The 18,360-nt window shown below is 42.9% G+C and overlaps 1 protein-coding gene across 1 annotated transcript in view; it reads right to left on the reverse strand.

Annotated features, from left to right (window-relative positions):
• arrb2b (arrestin, beta 2b) overlaps positions 1–17,087 on the reverse strand; it is a 27,299-nt gene extending 10,212 nt beyond the window's left edge. The window contains exons 1-2 of the mRNA XM_079490782.1: positions 16,989–17,087; positions 3,096–3,126 (exon numbers count right to left, since the gene is read on the reverse strand). Coding sequence (XP_079346908.1) covers positions 3,096–3,126; positions 16,989–17,011 — 54 coding nt within the window. The 5' untranslated portion in view covers positions 17,012–17,087. The remainder of the gene's footprint in view (positions 1–3,095; positions 3,127–16,988) is intronic.
• Between the last annotated feature and the right edge of the window lie 1,273 nt (positions 17,088–18,360).

Consider the following 18,360-nt stretch of genomic DNA (forward strand, 5'->3'; position numbering starts at 1 on the left):
TATGTGCAATATTTTGTACACATATTTTCCTATCTAGAAACACTGATTTGAAGTACAGTACATTTCCAGGGAGTGCATGCCGTCCCACAAGACTATAATATCAATCTGCAAGGTAACTACAACTAATATCTGTCAAATACAGACTCGACCCCATGATGCAGTACTTGAGTAAGAGTATAAATATGACCTGGTCAAATGTACTCCACTAGTTACTAAGTAAAAGTAGCTCAGTCAAAATGTTACTCAAGTAAGAGTAAAAAAAAGTACTTGCTTTTAAATTATGTTTAAATTAAGTATTCAAGACAAGAGTACATGCTTTAAAAAATACTTAAAGTACAAGTAAAAGTACATTTTGAATTTTTCACATCAACAAATTGCTGTATTTCTTTCCACAGTTAGTTATAGGACCTTGTAACTCTGAAACCGCATGCATTGCATGCACTGATGTGCTTGCTTGTAGAACCACTATACATTATACATCTTTTGATTTGATTTGATTTATTTGATATATTCAAGATACAGTTCAAAAAGAGCAGTACAGAATTGTCAGGATTGCACAAAAAATCAAAGACTTAATTCCATTGTGGTCCAAATAAATAAATACAGCATATGGTATAGGAAGAACATGCGTTGACTAAAATCACAATAAGGACATTACAACATCATCATAGATCAATAAACAAAACAATAAATACATAATAAATATATAAATACAGCACTATTCTAGCTTGCCCATCAGCCAGTTTTTCAACATATTTTTAAAAATGTTCAAGGACTGGGCAAATTTAATTTCCCTTGGGATTTTGTTCCAATGCCCCTGTATATTTAAATGAGCTTCTGCCTACCTTATTTTTTAGGTTTGGTAGTTTAAGATCAGCTACACTCGCCCTTGTATTCAAGCTATGGGACTCGTTGACATACGGGAAGTAACCTTTAAAATATGTTGGGCATTTTTCCTTTAAGGTTTTATAGACCATAATGAGTCTCAGTTGTTGTATTCTTAGTATCTTAGTATAACAGGATTATATAGGCCTACTTTACTTTTTTATACAATACAGAAAAAGGTAAGAATTGATTGTGCCGGTCGTCCTCTCTTAACAACAACAGTGTGAACACAGAGCAAGAGTATATAGCCCTGCTGCCACTGGCGAGCTGTGGGGGAAGCCACAGACACAGCTGTGTGAGAGCAGAAGTGGGGGAGGAAAACAGACATCCTAAAAGTACACACATGCACGCGCACATGCACGCACACACGCACGCACGCACTCACACACACGCACACACACACACACTAACCCCCAGCCTGTGCACACCCTTCTTGTAGACAACCCTTGCTGGTGGACGAACGTTACACTGAGCATCATCTACCACCTCCATGTTGGACGAAAGGAGAGAGGGAGAAGCAGAGAGACAGAGAGAAACAGAGAGACAGAGAGAAACAGAGAGAAAGAGAGAAAGAGAGAAAGAAAGAGAAACAGAGCGAGAAGAAACAGAGCGAGAAGAAACAGAGCGAGAAGAAACCGAGAGAGCGCAAAGGAAAGAGAGAGAGAGAGAGAGAGAGAGAGAGAGAGAGAGGAATGAACAAAAAAGGAGTGACAGAGGGACATAGTTGAAGGAGAGACAGTTAAAGTAATATTAAGTTAGAGGCAAATGTATACTCCATAGTATGATGGTGTTGTTGACTTAATTGTATTATCTGTTATTCTTCTTTAGCAAGATACACCATCACACGACTGAGTGTAAATGAAGCTTAAGAACTTCTAGAGAAAAAGAGAGCAGTCAAATGAATGAGAGGAAATGACTTTAGGCCTACTGTAACATCTACAGCTACTGTACATGCTCACAATGACCTTAGGCATACTGTAACATCTACAGCTACTGTACATGCTCACAATGACCTTAGGCCTGGTTACTGTAACATCTACAGCTACTGTACATGCTCACAATGCATCATTCTGCCACCGTGCCACACACCATGTAGACAAACCACCAGTTTGTGAGTTTAAAGGAACAACATTCATCCACTAGGTGGCACACTGTTACAACACTTATGTGAAATCACAGCAATGTTATTTAATCAATAAATAAACATAATTTATTAGATACTGTATTTTGCCTGTGCGCTTTGATTTGTGAATGTGAACTATATACATTTTTCAGTTTTAACATGTATTCAGAAGTTGCTAAAATAGCAGCTCTACAAGCTTATCACAATGTGACAAGTGGATCACAATGTGACATGTTGTGAGCTTGTACAAGATAAACAATAGTGCTTAAATGGCTAAAGAGAAGGAGAAGAAACACAACTGTCATCATCAGGAGTGATCAACAGGAGTGATCAACAGGAGTGGTCAACAGGAGTGATCAACAGGAGTGGTCAACAGGAGTGGTCAACAGGAGTGATCAACAGGAGTGGTCAACAGGAGTGGTCAACAGGAGTGATCAACAGGAGTGATCAACAGGAGTGGTCAACAGGAGTGATCAACAGGAGTGGTCAACAGGAGTGGTCAACAGGAGTGGTCAACAGGAGTGGTCAACAGGAGTGATCAACAGGACAGAGTGGTCAACAGGACAGAGTGGTCAACAGGAGTGATCAACAGGACAGAGTGGTCAACAGGACAGAGTGGTCAACAGGAGTGATCAACAGGACAGAGTGGTCAACAGGACAGAGTGGTCAACAGGAGTGATCAACAGGACAGAGTGGTCAACAGGAGTGATCAACAGGGCAGAGTGATCAACAGGAGTGGTCAACAGGAGTGGTCAACAGGAGTGATCAACAGGAGTGGTCAACAGGAGTGGTCAACAGGAGTGGTCAACAGGACAGAGTGGTCAACAGGAGTGGTCAATAGGAGTGGTCAACTCCTGGTCAACAGGAGTGATCAACAGGACAGAGTGGTCAACAGGAGTGGTCAACAGGAGTGATCAACAGGAGTGGTCAACAGGAGTGATCAACAGGAGTGGTCAACAGGAGTGGTCAACAGGAGTGGTCAACAGGAGTGATCAACAGGAGTGGTCAACAGGAGTGGTCAACAGGAGTGATCAAACAATTTTCAACCTATCTTCAATTGGTAAATTAAAAACAAATGGTTACATACCTTGCAGTTAGGGCTGGACTTCTTGAAGACACTGCAGAGCGGGAGAGAAATTGATTGATTGATATTGATTTGACAACAGTCTCAGTCACATTGTATGAATTGATGATGATGATGATTTAATGTTGCATCGTTGCTGTCAGGCAGAAACCTTGTATCTTCATATTTCAACTTGTGTTTTTCTAAATGACGAATTCATGCTTTACTTCGTCGCACAAAAGGGGTGAAAATAGACAATCTACAATCTCACAACCTCTCTCTCTATTTTGGATTCAAAGCGGCGCTTGTCACCAGAAAGGCGTGCCTGCTTGAAACTCCATAAATTGACCAAGACCGACGTCATATTGATGATGTCACTGTCATCTCTTTTTGGGGGGCAAAATCTCTATATTTGGGCAAAATGTGGGGTAACATCCATGCATTCTTTGTCTACTCTACTTAAGTCTCGGAGCGCCAGAGTCAAAAGAGACATCATCACAACCCCCGCCGAGAACCTTCCAGAAAGAGCAACCAGAAGAAGATGAAGAGCTACAGAGACCCCCACGATCCTTCCAAGTATATCAGGCTTAAGCGGCGAACTCAGCATGGGAGGACGAACAGTCAGGAATTTCCCTGGACCAGACTGCTCGTGGGCCTGCTGGCGTTGGCGGCCGTCGCTTTCGTCGCCCGCGACGTCCAGCTCCACGGCTCCTTCGAGGCCTCCGACACGGCCAGGTTCCTCCATAGCTCGGTGGCGGTCTACTCCAGGCAGGGATTCGTGTGGCTGCGGACAAACCTTCCGTACTTCCTCGGAGAATGCGTGCGCGTCCTTCGCCCGCTCGCCCAACAGGGTTTGGAGATGACGAGGATGGCCGCCAGGTTCGTCTCCAAACAGATCGTCTGGCTCATTATCTGGCTCAAGAAGAACAACCCCCTGATTGTACAGTGGGTGAACACGAATACTCCGGAATGTCCGGATGCCGCGTACCAAGTACTGGGGTACTTCAAGGAGCGGTCGCTCTTTGTGCATGAAAACTACGTCCTTCCTGGTGTGGCATACGCATCGGAAAGGCTACAGGGTGCGTGGAACGGCCTGCAACAGTGATTCTCAACGTTTTTAATTTCAAGGACCCCGAGTTTGAAATGGCCACGCACCCCCCTTTTGATGACATTTTTTTCCAATTGCTGTGTTCCAATCTACAGAGCAAAATCCTCGTGGTAATTAAGGGCCTACACTTCCTCCATTTTCATATAGTTGGTCCTCACTAATAATGCTTATTATAATATGGTACCATTTTTGTCTACTCAGTCTCTGTCTCGGAGGAGGGTTGTGGACAGCCAGGCATGCTTTCAATTTCTGGAAAGTTACCATGCTATAATAGAAGCAATTGTTCTCAAGTTAATAAACATCAAAATAAAAAATGTTTGAAAAGATTGTATAAAAGAAACTGCCACTGGCAGGTAGGTTTCTGAAATGTCCACAGCCCTCCTGAGACAGACTGAGTAGAAGTAAATTGTAACATTTTATCATGAGCATAGTGAGGACGAATTATATGAAAATAGGTGTCAGAAAATAGGTAAGTCATCCTTCAATTTTAACTCTGAGAGTGTCCATTCGTACGAGTTACAGACCCCCAAGGGTCCATTTTGGATCAATTTTGTACACTCTTGGAGTTGCCCATTTGGACCTGCTGGAGTTCCCTGGACCATAATGTTGAGAAACTGTGGCCTGCAGGAGTCCATGAGAAAGTCAGTGGGAAAGTGTTCTGGAAAAATGCTGTCAGCCTGGTCAGACCCCACTTTGAGAACCACTGACCACAATGGAGATATAGTTAACATGGCTGCAAAAAAGTTGGAAATAAAAGAAAAAATATCACACTTGTGCGAAGAGAGGGGCGCTCTTATCATCCTAAATCATCATACATCATCATACATCACATTCCGTGCTCAGTCAATCAAATCATCACTATGCGATACAAAATCACACCCGTGTGAACTGAGTGGTGTAAGGTAAGGTCTTATATAGACTGATCAACTGTGGTCTGACGTAATGAAATCACATCCGTGTGAACTGGGTGACCATAGCAACCATGCTCATTTTTTGGTACGAACAGACACGTAAACTAACAAAGCCAGTTGTAGGAGTGGTTTACACCACTCAACAAAAAATATATTCCCTTCAAACAAAACCATACAGCATGTGTGATTACACCATCAGCTCCATATGAATAACGATGAATTATGATATTATTCACCTGTGAATTCCCAGCTACGTGGGAAGTTGCTATGGTCTATAGTATACACTCGTCGTTCAAAGCAGCCTTAGCAGTGGAGATGACCATCGCTTTATCGCACACGCACATGCACACACACACGCACACATGCACACACACACACACACACACACACACACACACACACACACACACACACACACGTTCACCCTTGCTCCATGGTGGATGAACATTACACTGAGCATCATCTACTAAACTAAACACAAAATATATGTACAAAAAAAAAACCTTCAAACAAAACCATGTGTGATTACACCAGCAGCTGATGAACAACACAAAGCATTATACTAACTAATCAATAATAACCGATCAATCATAATAAAAAGAGGATCATATGTCAGATCACTGAAGTGAAATATAACCTAATTTAGGAATCCTCATGTGAGGTTATACATCCATAGTCATCCATTGTGACTGTGCACAAATGAAAATGTTAGACCCACCAGTGCAACCAATGTAAAAACGTCAAAGTTGTATTGGATACGGTCTGCATTCTCACAATGAAGCACTGGGCGATATGACTAAATTACCATTATTTCAAACTTTGACCTGGACTTTGCCAGCAAACAATTTGGTGTGCATTTACACGCATGACAGTGAATTTGCATTTCCGACAGTGCAAGATTGAAAATGATGATTGTGGAGAACAACAGGAAGTCTGCATTAGTGTTTTCGTTTTTTCCTTCTTCCTGTTCATGGGTATATCTTAAAAATCCCAGTGACATACAGTAGTGGCATATCTGCCGAGAGTTCATGTCCTAAATTGATCTGAGGAGCTCAATGGGACAGATCAAGCCTCTCTGGATTTGTGTCTCTATCCATTAAGAATACATAATGCATACCAGGCCAGCTGAGAGTTCTAAAGTGAATGATTGCGTACGTCCAGTTGGTCGCTGGTGCTGGACACAAAGAGTAACGGTTTAAAATCAAAACACTTTGTGTTCATTCAAATATTATTAGAGCAAAGCCCAGAAAGTGCACTTATACTAGGCTATGATGTATGATGTATTCCTTTGAACTGACCAAATTATGGCAGGGAGCTCAGTTTTACAGTAAAGAATTTTGGAGTTCATTACAAGATGTTGGGCCTCTGACAGAGAATGTTGTTTTTAGTGTGCATACATTGTTGACCTATGCCATACTCGACTCCATACAGTATGCCTGTATATGGTATGGTGAAACTGTTGCTCGCGGTGCAGCTATACACTATGTTTTGTCAAAAAGCCAATAAATAACTCTCTTCTTATTTGACATGAGAATTACACGTGCATAAGACTTTCCCCAAAAAATAAAAGAAAACGTTTAAATTAAGCTAACAAGACCATGTAAACTTGTTTTACATAATAGCTGTCAACTTTAAAAACTAGACAAATATGTTAGGGAGGGACTATTAGACAAGAGACCCAGTAGAACCAAGTCATGCATGGTTGCGTGCAGATGTCATTACGTCCCACACTGTGACATGTTGTGTAGATGGGCTATTTTCAGCACACAGCTAAGTATAAATCAGGCATCACGACATCATCATGGCCCATCAAAAATACATTTTAGTCAACTAAATAAACTGTAGAAGGCCAGGACAGCCCCCTTTAGACAAGGGGATCAACTTTTCGTTGCGTGGGCCCCTCAAGCGCAGCGGAAGGTGAGACCTGTCACGAAAGTACGGATCTCACAATGGATTGTGGAGGCCATACAACTGGCTTACGCTGCCAGTGGAGTTGATCTCCCAGAGGGACTGCGTGCCCACTCCACCAGGGACATGTCCGCATCCTGGGCCTTAGCGAAGGGCGTTCCCATACAGGATGTGTGTGCGGCGGCGAGTTGGTCTGCCCGTCTGCTTTGGCAGGCGGCAGAAAAATGGTTGATAGGAATGACTCGAGCGATCACGGCCACCGTTTTATACCTGAGGGTTGGGACCGGGGGCATCGCTCTGAGTGACAGCTCCACAACCCAATAAATTAGCTCGTGAGTTTATGTTTTGTTCTGTGCTCCAGCGCCACCAAGTGGCTCGGACCCATATGACTCTATTCTTCGAGTCACTTATACAACTGAGGTTACTGAAGTAACCCGAAGTTAGTTGGTATTGTTCTGTTGGTGAATTTATCATTATACCAATCTTTAGCAATGCTTCTGTGCTGAAGTCCAACCGCAAAAATGGTCATTCTCAAAATATCACAATATAGGCCTACAGCTATTCAACTCTTATTTTAACATAACCAGTGCCAGATTATTTGCCCTTTAATTGAACTATTTCTGCTACAACTAGATAAGAAGCGGTACAAAAGGTTATCCACTTCCAGGAAGTCTGTGTGCATCTCAGTGAATTACTAAATAAACATTCTCATACAGTTCTGCCTGCTATCATGCATGAGCTATGTGCTGGAAGTAACTTTTACTCAAGAACTGTACTTTTATAGTGCAACTTTGAAGTACTTTTATACTTTGTTGAGTAGGCCTAGGTCCATTTTTCAATACTTCATATATTTCTACTCCACTACACACCTCACATAGAAATATATTGCACTTTTTACTCTACTCCAATTCATTGAAAACGTTGTAGTTTAAAGTAAATGTTTAGATTATCGGTGCACCGCCGACCACTTCTTCCACCACTAGGTCATTGACATGAACATGTTTTAGCCCACCCTTGGTTTGTGGAGAAACGTCTTGCATTATAAACACAAACAGAATGGAGAAAAACAACATTCTGTTTTGGCTTTTGGCTTGGACAACTATATGCTTGTAATGTTCCAACTCACTTGAGGGGAATATAGGCTAATTGTTTTACAAAGTGAATGCAAAACAGTGAAACACATCTGCCGTCATTTAGTTTCAAAAGTTTATTTACCTAACCTGATGTATAACTATTTCTGACAGAAAATGCACAATTCTTATTGTTTTGTAAGATACTGTTCTCTAAGTTGTAATGTAACACAGCTCACATGTTTCTTTATTACATAGGCTACATGGTTTTTATTTTTGTTTTGTTGATTGTTTGCGTGCGTGCGTGCGTGCGTGCGTGCGTGCGTGCGTGCGTGCGTGTGGTGTGTGTGTGGTGTGAAACCTGTACTTTTTACAGGTTAAGCAGATTTACCATAATAATGTATGAACACAGAGCAATACACTCACATGGATGTGATGGCACACACACGCACGCACACACACGCACACGCACGCACACACACACACACACACACACACACACACACACACACACACACACACACACACCCACAGATTACACAAACATGCGTGGGCTGTCATCAAGGCCTTTGTATAATCAATGTCATCTCTTTTACACTAATGGATCAAAAAGTCCTTCGACCGGATTAGCAGCCGCGGGCGTGTTTGCGTGTGTGTGTGTAAAACAAGGCCGAACAAGGTCCTTGCAGGACTATAAATTCATGTTAAGGTTGTCTGCTTTCTAAACTAAACCCACTGGTGTAGGTTTTAGGTGCAGTTGAAAGTGGCTTCAGGCTTTTGTGTGAGGGTTGAGAGGTGTGAGGGTGAGGATGAGACTTATTAAAGTGTTTGAGAACCACAGATGATTGCAGTTTGTCTGAGAGGAAGGTAGTGGGTTATAGAAGCGTTTACACCATGAATTTATGCATTTTTTGTGTTTTTTTGGGCTCCCCTAAGTGTCTTATATCCCCACAAATTCCACATTTTGAACAATCAGGCTTTCTCATTGTACATTGAGCCCTGAACGTGAGTGTTTTCTTAATCCTGCCCATTCCCGTTGGATTTCTGACCATTCCCGCCCGCCCCCGCAAAGAGTTCATTTCTGACCACCCACAGTTAATTTCCGTCTGCCGCTCCCTTCCGCAACATTTGTTTTTAATAGAGCACCGAAGTCTGGCATCAATATCGGTAGAGGGTGCAAATCCACGGGTTCATGTACTTTTTATTTGCATTGTAATCCCCATAGGGGGATTTTAGACCGCCTCATATAAGAATGGTTACGGTGTTTGAAAAATAAACATGTCATCCCAGCTGTTGTTTCACTCATATGGATATGAAGAATCAACTGACTGAGAGAAAACGTTATTGTTACTGCTACTGAATAAGCCTATCTCACAGAATTTCCCCGCCCCCTTTTTACGCCCCCTTTCGGGACTAGTGGTGATAGCGTGACGTCACTCCATAGACACTACATGTTAACGGACGTTATTTAAGAAGTCTACAACTTTTGTTTTCTCAAGGTAAGGTTTGTTCTATCTGTTCGAGCTGATTTACCATCTTGTTTGCTTCATAATAATATTGGTCTGTCACATTTTTACATTAGGAAATGTACTTAGATTCTCCAGAGAAAAAAACGTGTAAATGCTAATGTTAAATGACACCACTATCTACCGGAAGTGGGCGTGGAAAGCGGGCTGTGAGATAGGCCTATTAGTTACATTTTCGCTATAAACAGACTGAATCAAATATGAGTGACTGTTGACTGTCACAAACGATACAGAGACACCTCCCTGACAATAACGCAGAGACAGCTTGTTTGTTTTTGGACCACAATGCTTATATGAAACGATTTTAAGATGACCCCATGTTATTCTCCATAGAGAAATTACTTTCGTGAACCAGGGGATGAGCGAGTGACGTCAGGACTTTGTCGCTCTATGCCATTAGTCCTGTGTGGCGCATAGCACCTGTTAGTCGTAGGCTCACCTCCCTCCGAGAATGAACACAGAGAGAGCAGTATGGACTCTCCTTCCTGCCAACCGCCATCAGACTACAATGCTTAAACGACCACTTTTCAACATCTCTTCATATAATTGGTCCTCGACTAATGTTCATGATAAAATACCACCATTCTTTTCTACTTGGTCTGTGTCTCATAGGAGGGCTGTCCACCAGTCCACCAGTTATATCATTGTTAGGCAGATTTTTTTTGAACAAGATTTAAAAGTATATATGTATTATCGCAAGAACGATGGCTTCCATTTTTGCATTGCAACTTTTCAGGACTGAAAGCCTGCAGTTTCTATTAGCTTGGATTCCCCATCGATTATGTCACTGGTGGACGGGTTTCTGAACTGCCCACAGCCCTCCTATGAGACACAGACTGAGTATAGGAAATAATTGTGCTATTTTATCATGATCATTATAAGGACCGATATGAAGCGAGGTTGAGAAGTAGTGAAATGGTATTTCAAGAAATCTTCCCCCAATGCTTATGGTCCTGTGTCTGTGGTCCCATATCGGCCATAAAAATGCCAAATCGGTATCGGATCTCAAAATAATACAGATTATTGAATCGGTTTTCACCAGCAAAGAAATGGAAAAATGGAAATTCTACATTTAATTTGTGTACTCATCTCATTCAGTAGTCATTCCGTTGTGAAAACAGACACTTGGAAAAGAGTGTATGCTATTTATTGATTGATTACTTTATTTATTACTTTATAACAGGCTTTGGGCCAAGCCCCTATAGAGCGTCGCAGTCACGCCCTCTACCATGGACCAGGAAGTTATTCTCCGTTCATTTTCTCATAGACATTTCAGAAAGTATTTATTTAAAGACGTTTACGCCGCGGACAAAGCCAACTCGAGTCGTGACAAATCATGACAACAAACACAATTTTTGGGGCCGAAAAAATAATTAGAAAGAATTAAAAAAACACTTTTTTTGTTGTTTTTCTTCTTTGTAATTATTTGTTTGGTCCAAAATATTGTTTGTGTTGTCATGAGTTGTCACGACTCGAGTTGGCTTTGTCCGCGGCGTAACCGTCTTTAAATAAATACTTTTTGAAATGTCTATGGGAAAAATGCATTGGGATTCATTTCCTGGTCCATGGTAGGGGGCGGGACTGCGACGCTCTATAGGGCCTAGGCTTGTTTCCATTGTGGTCCTCTTTATAATATCGGAATCGGTCAGAATCGGTATCGGCAGATATGACCCTGCAAATAATCGGAGATCGGTCATAATTTCATAATTGTGCACCCCTAATTCAAAGGGAGAAAATCACGTTCAATCAGGGCTTTCAATAGAGTCAGTAGCCGGACCTACTGGCTACTGAGAGACCAGTAGGTGATTTCTCGCTATTCTGAAGGGTTAATTTGCTTTTAATATGCTGCACACTAGCTACTGATGTCTTTGTCACGTGACCATGCCTTGGCTTTCTTTTCCAGCAAAAATTTTTTTTTTTACAAATATTCCTGCATTATAAACTGACTATTGAAAGCCCTGATTGAACGTGATTTTCTCCCTTTGAATAGATTGATGGCATCCGAATCGGGTGGTGGTCCCTAGCTATGGTTTTGTTGTGATTATGTTCATTTGTGTCCGATGTGTTTTCTGTCTGTCTGCCTCTGGTTGATTACGGTTTGTTTATTTTTACCTTTTTACATTATGCTGCTGTAACGTATCAATTTCCCTGCGGGGATAATAAAGTACATCTCATCTCATCTAATTTCTCTCAGAAGTTTATACGTCCATTACATTACCCAAACGGAATGAGATTGAGCAGGCGTGCACGAGAGGGCCGTTTATTTGTGAGGAGTTGCTCACAGTCACAGACAGAGGGAAAGTGTTTATATTGCGACGAGACATATATATTATACGTAGGCTATATATTATTGTAACACTGTGACGAGCAGGGGCAGCGTGAGAGAGAGAGACAGGGGGGGATCCTGAGGGAGAGAGAGACTGATCGAGAGACTCCACGTTTGTTGCACACAGCACAGTATAGGGAAATGACGTTCTCCTCTGCAAGTAGCTAAAGTATAACTGCCTATTATCTGGTTAATTGCGGGATGATGTGGGATTTTGCGGGGCCCACAAAATTATTTTGACCGCCTGTTCCTGACTGCGGGTATTTAAATACCACCCACACCCGCAACATTTGCTAACCCTTACAACCCGCCATCTGACGGGTATGGCGACCTCCGGGGTTAAGTTTTGGCGTTCATCGTGTTAAGAGATGAGATTTCTTTTGACCTCAACGTAGAAAATATTGTCAGTCCATTCAGTGTTGTAAGTCCTGAATTAAAACATGTTGTGTCACACAGTTTAACTCCAGCGTGTCTCGAAAGCATTGCATCATGTAAGTTGAACTCGAATGGAAGGGTTGACACAGTGTGGAGACCGAATAAATCACACTTGTGTTAACTGAGCGGTGCAGGCTGCTCAACAACACCGCTGGCAGCTGCAGTTATAGTTATTGTGCTCAGTGTCAATGCATAGCCCTTTAGGCTACAGTGGCAGAACAGTCTGAACAGTGCCACTTACTTTTAGGTCACCCAGCGGGTATTGCAGCTGTTTGTACTCTAAACAGACAGACATACACACGGCCAGTCAATGGAGCGGTTAAGCACCGCTCAAAAAAAGACAGCTGGTGAAACCAGCATGGAGCAGCTTTTATTGCGACCGAAGGTCGCAGTTAAAAACACATCTTGATGATGTCATCAAGATGTGTTTCACCATGTTAATGATTTTTCGATGTATCCCTATTTTGACTGATACCTGTCCATTTAAACTCGAGACGGGCCTGCCCCAAAGTTATTTGTGCAGCCGTGCCCGGCAGCCGGCGAAAACTAGAGTTCTCAACAGGCCCGAAAATTAAGGCCCGGACCTACCTGGGCCCTCATCACAATCACATCCTGTACATTCAAGACACTGCCCCCGATGCCACCCTTAGATCTCCATATATGGAGCTGACCTGTTCTGACATTCCATATGTTGATCTGACCTCATCAAACCCTGCATGTACACTCAAGAGACGCTCCACATATGAGCGAGGTCGCTTCTCACCCCCAGGCGTCTTACTGGTATAAACAAACTTTAAAGCAGGGGTGAAAGTCCGAGCCAAAGTTTACCTCGACCTTAACAGCCTTGGCGCCAACCAGGGCCATAACCCGCGGAACCGCGAGTTATATCATTCAGTGATTTGGGTGATTTGGAAAAAAAACCTGGTCCTCCCCCGTAACAAGCAACAGGCCAACAGCACACACACCAAGGCCCGCCTCTGCTCTATCCTGATTGGATGAAGGATGGGCCCTCTAGAGGAACCCGCAGGGTTCCTTGATCTTGAGGGGTTTCTAAATGGACCCTTGCACTTGCACGTCTGTAGCCCTGCATGGGAGTGTATACGGAACCAAATTAAACCTTAAGGGGAATCCTTGATGTAAAAGAAAAGGCTTGAGAACCACTCGGATACAGAAAATCTGATTGTGGACAGCTGTTGAATCTAATATTAGAGACTGTCCATTTAAGGTAGCAGAACAAATCAAAACAAACAGAGTAGAGGGCAATGCAGGAAGCACATCCTGTTTACATTTCATTGATAGAAGCCACAGTATGGATTGATTATACAGACAAGGCAACGAGCTATAATGTTGATGAGTTCATTAATACAACGTTGGTGTTATGACGATGCACTTAATTGTTCTGCGCCGTACTGTAGGTGACGAGTTCACGACTTGAAGTTGAAATGTGTGTTTTCTCTTGTATTCAAATTAGTATTCAGTTTTTAAATGAAGATTTCTCTCTCTCTCTCTCTCTCTCTCTCTCTCTCTCTCTCAATTCAATTCAATTCAATTTAATGGCATGACAAGATGTCTGTCTGTCTGTCTGTCTGTCTGTCTGTCTGTCTGTCTGTCTGTCTGTCTGTCTGTCTGTCTGTCTAGTTTAACTTGTCACATCAATAGCCCATTAAGACCTGCATGAGGCCCATTGCTACAGGGTCCCCCAGCAGTAAAGATTTGTGTTCAAAATGATCGCTTTGAACAAATATTTATACATTTCAAAACATTTGCACACATTGGGACTATGGGATCTACACTGTGAAATGTCAAATGTTAACTACCGGTAACTCATCAGTGTCTGTCCTTCCTTCCGTCCGTCTCTCTCTCTCTCTCTCTGCACCAACCTTGTATAAATAGTCTAAGTGGTCCGGGGGAGTGATCCATACGCAACTGGTGGGGAAAAAAGCTGCATGGATGGAAAATGAAGTGTGCAACAGAGTTAGAGAGAGAGAGAGAGCAACAGGAACAGAGAAAGTTGCCTAATCATCGTGAATTCACACTTCCTCTTTGCAGAATCCTTTCCTGTCCTCATGCTACGACCTCATGCGCGCACATGCATACGCACAGGTCACACGCACACATAAGCTACACACATACACACGTCCTCCATTAAAGTGATGAAAGGTTTTTCATTTCCATCAAGGTGATTATAATTAACTAAAACTAATCAATTAATACCTTTGCAACCACTATATAAATGGCAAGTATTTCCTTGTAAGTCCAAAAATCTAAACTAACCGTTTATACTAACTAAAGTCATTAAAAAAAATGACCTTACTTTTTCATAAACATATTTTCATAATGTTTAAGTGTGCCAGTTTTAACTGTGAATGCATTTTTAAATGTTAAGTTTTGTTGACTTTGTATAATTACACAATATGTTTGTTCTAACCATTTTGATTTACACCCCCGATATTGAAAAACTCACTCACTCACTCACTCACTCACTAATGAGAATTAAACTAAGCCTATTCAATGGATGGATGGATGGATACATGAAAAAAAGCAAACCTTGACCCACGCCCTTGCAATGCGGCACATTGCACACACGCACCTACTGTTCATTTAATTGTATGCACACTGAGGGCTAAAATAATGATTACAAAGTGATGTAATCTGTACTTTATGCAACAAACAGTAATCCCACTATTAACACCCTGAATCTGCAGCTCACAACTGGGTCTACAACTCTGAGAGTATACATAATGGAACCAAATGGACCCTTATGGGTCTGTAACTCTGAGTGATAAAAAATGAAAACTAAACAAAGATTGTATTGTGTCAGCTACATGGAGACAATTAACACACCTGAATCCACTAATGAATTAATCAATCAATCCACAGGCAGCTGCTAAACAGTAGCCAGCTACACTGAAGAATGTTTTTCAAAACATTTGAGGTGAGAAATAGGCAATGCAGTAAACAGAATATGAATTCATATAGTAGTTTTGAAAACATTTAGGAAATGCAGTAATAGAATATGAATTCATATTTGATTCCTCCTCTACATGAGACAGATAATAGCCTACCAGGGTTACAGTTAAGCTATTAGTCATATCTGACCTCGGTCGGTGCAATATTTTTAACAAACCTAAAGGACAATATCCTATATTAACATTGCCTATAGGGTGAGCGTGAGCCATAGAGTATATATATAATAGAGACTGAACTGGCGCGAAGCTCCGCCCCCCCAGCTATTCATGTCAGTGGAAGTTGCTCAGTGGCGTTTTGAAGCACCCGGAAGACTGCCGGAAGTCCCTCCCCGGACCTCAACTTTGAGGTCCGGGGTGACGTAGGGCAACCGAGCGCTCAATGTTAAAGCCCAGCTGCACGGGGTTTCCCGGTCATGAATCCACGGGTCCGCCTGTAGTCCCTCCTCCTACCACTAGGACCCAGAGCTTCACCGTTGAATAGCCTCGATGGCCCCTTGGCGTGAGCGTGCACCGATGGTGGATGTCACAAACTTAACATCCAGACTTGCGAGGTGCAGCGTTTCTCCGATCCGCACTAAACCTTGCCACAAACACTGGTCAGGGGTCTGCCATCGGAATAGTCACACCAGGGTCCAGGGGCCATGTGGGGTTCCCAGGGGCCATGTCAGGGCCTCTGGGAACCACTACAGCAATGTTTAACACTTCAAATGGCCATTAACTCTGTCTGTGATCATTGCTCTAATATGGTAATTAAGCGCGCATAACATTATATATATATATATATATATATATATATATATATATAGAGAGAGAGAGAGAGAGAGAGAGAGAGAGAGAGATTTAACTGTTTCATGTTCATGACTGACTGTTCTCTAATGTGGCCTGTAGCTGTAGTCGGAGCCTTTCTGGGCTTAAGTCAAAACTGTCGTGTTGTGCGGTGTTTTGACAGGTCATGACTGCAGGTCACATCCCTGATGACTCAGAAAGACCATCAGGAAATGTCCCCAATCTGCTGATGGTCACATGAATGAACACACACACACACACATACGCACGCACGCACGCACGCACGCACGCACGCACAGACACAATGAGGTTGTGAAAAGTATTTTCCAGGAGTTGTTCCTTTGCGGGAGAAGAGGATATGGGAGAGGTCACTCTCTTGAGGGAGACAGAGAGAGAGAATGAAAGACAGACAGACAGACAGACAGACAGACAGACAGACAGACAGACAGACAGACAGACAAAGAGAGAGAGAGAGAGAGAGAGAGAGAGAGAGAGGGGGGAGGGAGAGAGAGTTCATAAGTTCAGCCACTTGGAATGTTAAAAAGTTTTCACTGTCAGCACAAGCCAGGATGCTTAGATTGTAACGCACGCACGCACACCCGCATGCACGCACGCACGCACGCACGCAGGCACGCACACACACACACACACACACACACACACACACACACACACACACACACACACACACACACACACACACACACACACACACAGTGCTTGGATGGCTGAAGTAATTCCTTGCATCTGAGATGGTTTCTTAAATTATGGCCTTGTTGTTGTGTATAGTTGCCTAGTTGTTCTACATCCTCTTTGATGTGTTCCACTAACTATACACACAAAAACATCACAGTCAAACAGAAATGACATCATCTTACCGTGTTGCTGGCTTGTCCCCCATAATGTACCCAGCATCCAGTGAGACTCTGTCCTCCTGTCTCCTGTACACACTACTTTGTAGAATGTGATCTCTCTCTCTCTCTACTCCCCCCTTCTCCACTGACAGCAACACAAGCCACACCTTCCCAGTATGACGAGTATGACAGGCAGGCAGCTCCACCAATCGGCTTCATGTGTAGGACACATTCAGCATGAGGGGCCGCCCCCTCTTCTCCTTCTTCTTTAAAGTTTTATGATGGGTTGCAAGCGGTGCTTAGCTGCATACCACCACCTACTGTATTACACTGTCTATGACTATGTCGTATGAGTCTCTCAATAGGCCCTATGTATGCACACAAAATAACTTCCGGGCCCCTTCCCTACTACCTTCACAGGTGTTACCGATGATACTCATTTAGGCTCTGTTCCATCCATCTGTAGTCTGTAGTCCACCCTGTAGTCTGGTCGCAGGGGCAACAGCTCCACCATGGAGCTCCAGACTTCCCTCTCCAGAGCAACATTACTAACTTCCTCCTGGGGGATCCCGAGGTGTTCCAAGGGCAGTTTGGAGATATAGGGCTCCATTTTCGTCACCGCTAAACCCCTTATCTCTAAACTTCTTTGCCTTTTTTTTTTTTACTATTTTGCAAAACATTTTTGAATAGTTAAAATGGCCAGTCTACAAGCTCACAATGTGTCAATGTAGAGGCTAGTTGAACTATTCAAAAATGTTTTTTAAAATAGTAAAAAAGGTAAAGAAGTTTAGGGATAAGGTGTTTAGCGGTGACGAAAATGGAGCCCATAATCCCTCCCATGACTCCATCTGATCCTTGGTCTGCCCCGGGGTCTCCTCCCAGTGGGAGGCATCAAGGACCTCCCTAGGGAGACGCTCGAGAGGCATCCTAACCAGATGCCCGAACCACCTTAAGATGGATCCTTTCCAAGCGAAGAAGCAGCGAGTGACAAGTTTCTCTCGCGTGACTGAACCCGCTATCTCTAAGGGAGATATCTGCCAGTCAACCGTCGGAGAAAACTAATTTCGGCCGTCTGTATCTGCGACCTTATTCTTTTGGTCATGACCATGAGGCTCTGTTCCATTCTGGTCAAACAGAGTCAGGGTGCATGCTGCTATTGCGCATGTTGACTCACTGGAAACACTGCTACACCAGTGGGTCTCAAGGTGTCCTTGAGTGGGTTCAAATGACCCCGTAGAGTTGTGTAACTCTGAGAGTGCAAGTACAAATGGAACCAAAATGTGGTTCCATGTGTACACTCTCAGAGTTATTATGGGGGTCCTGACTCCTTGCAATTAAAAGGTTTGAGAACTGTACACTAAATGGAACAGAGCCTTAATTAGTATCATCAGTAACA

This window comes from Electrona antarctica (genome assembly GCF_951216825.1).
Source record: "Electrona antarctica genome assembly, chromosome: 21".
In the NCBI taxonomy this organism is placed as follows: Eukaryota; Metazoa; Chordata; class Actinopteri; order Myctophiformes; family Myctophidae; genus Electrona; species Electrona antarctica.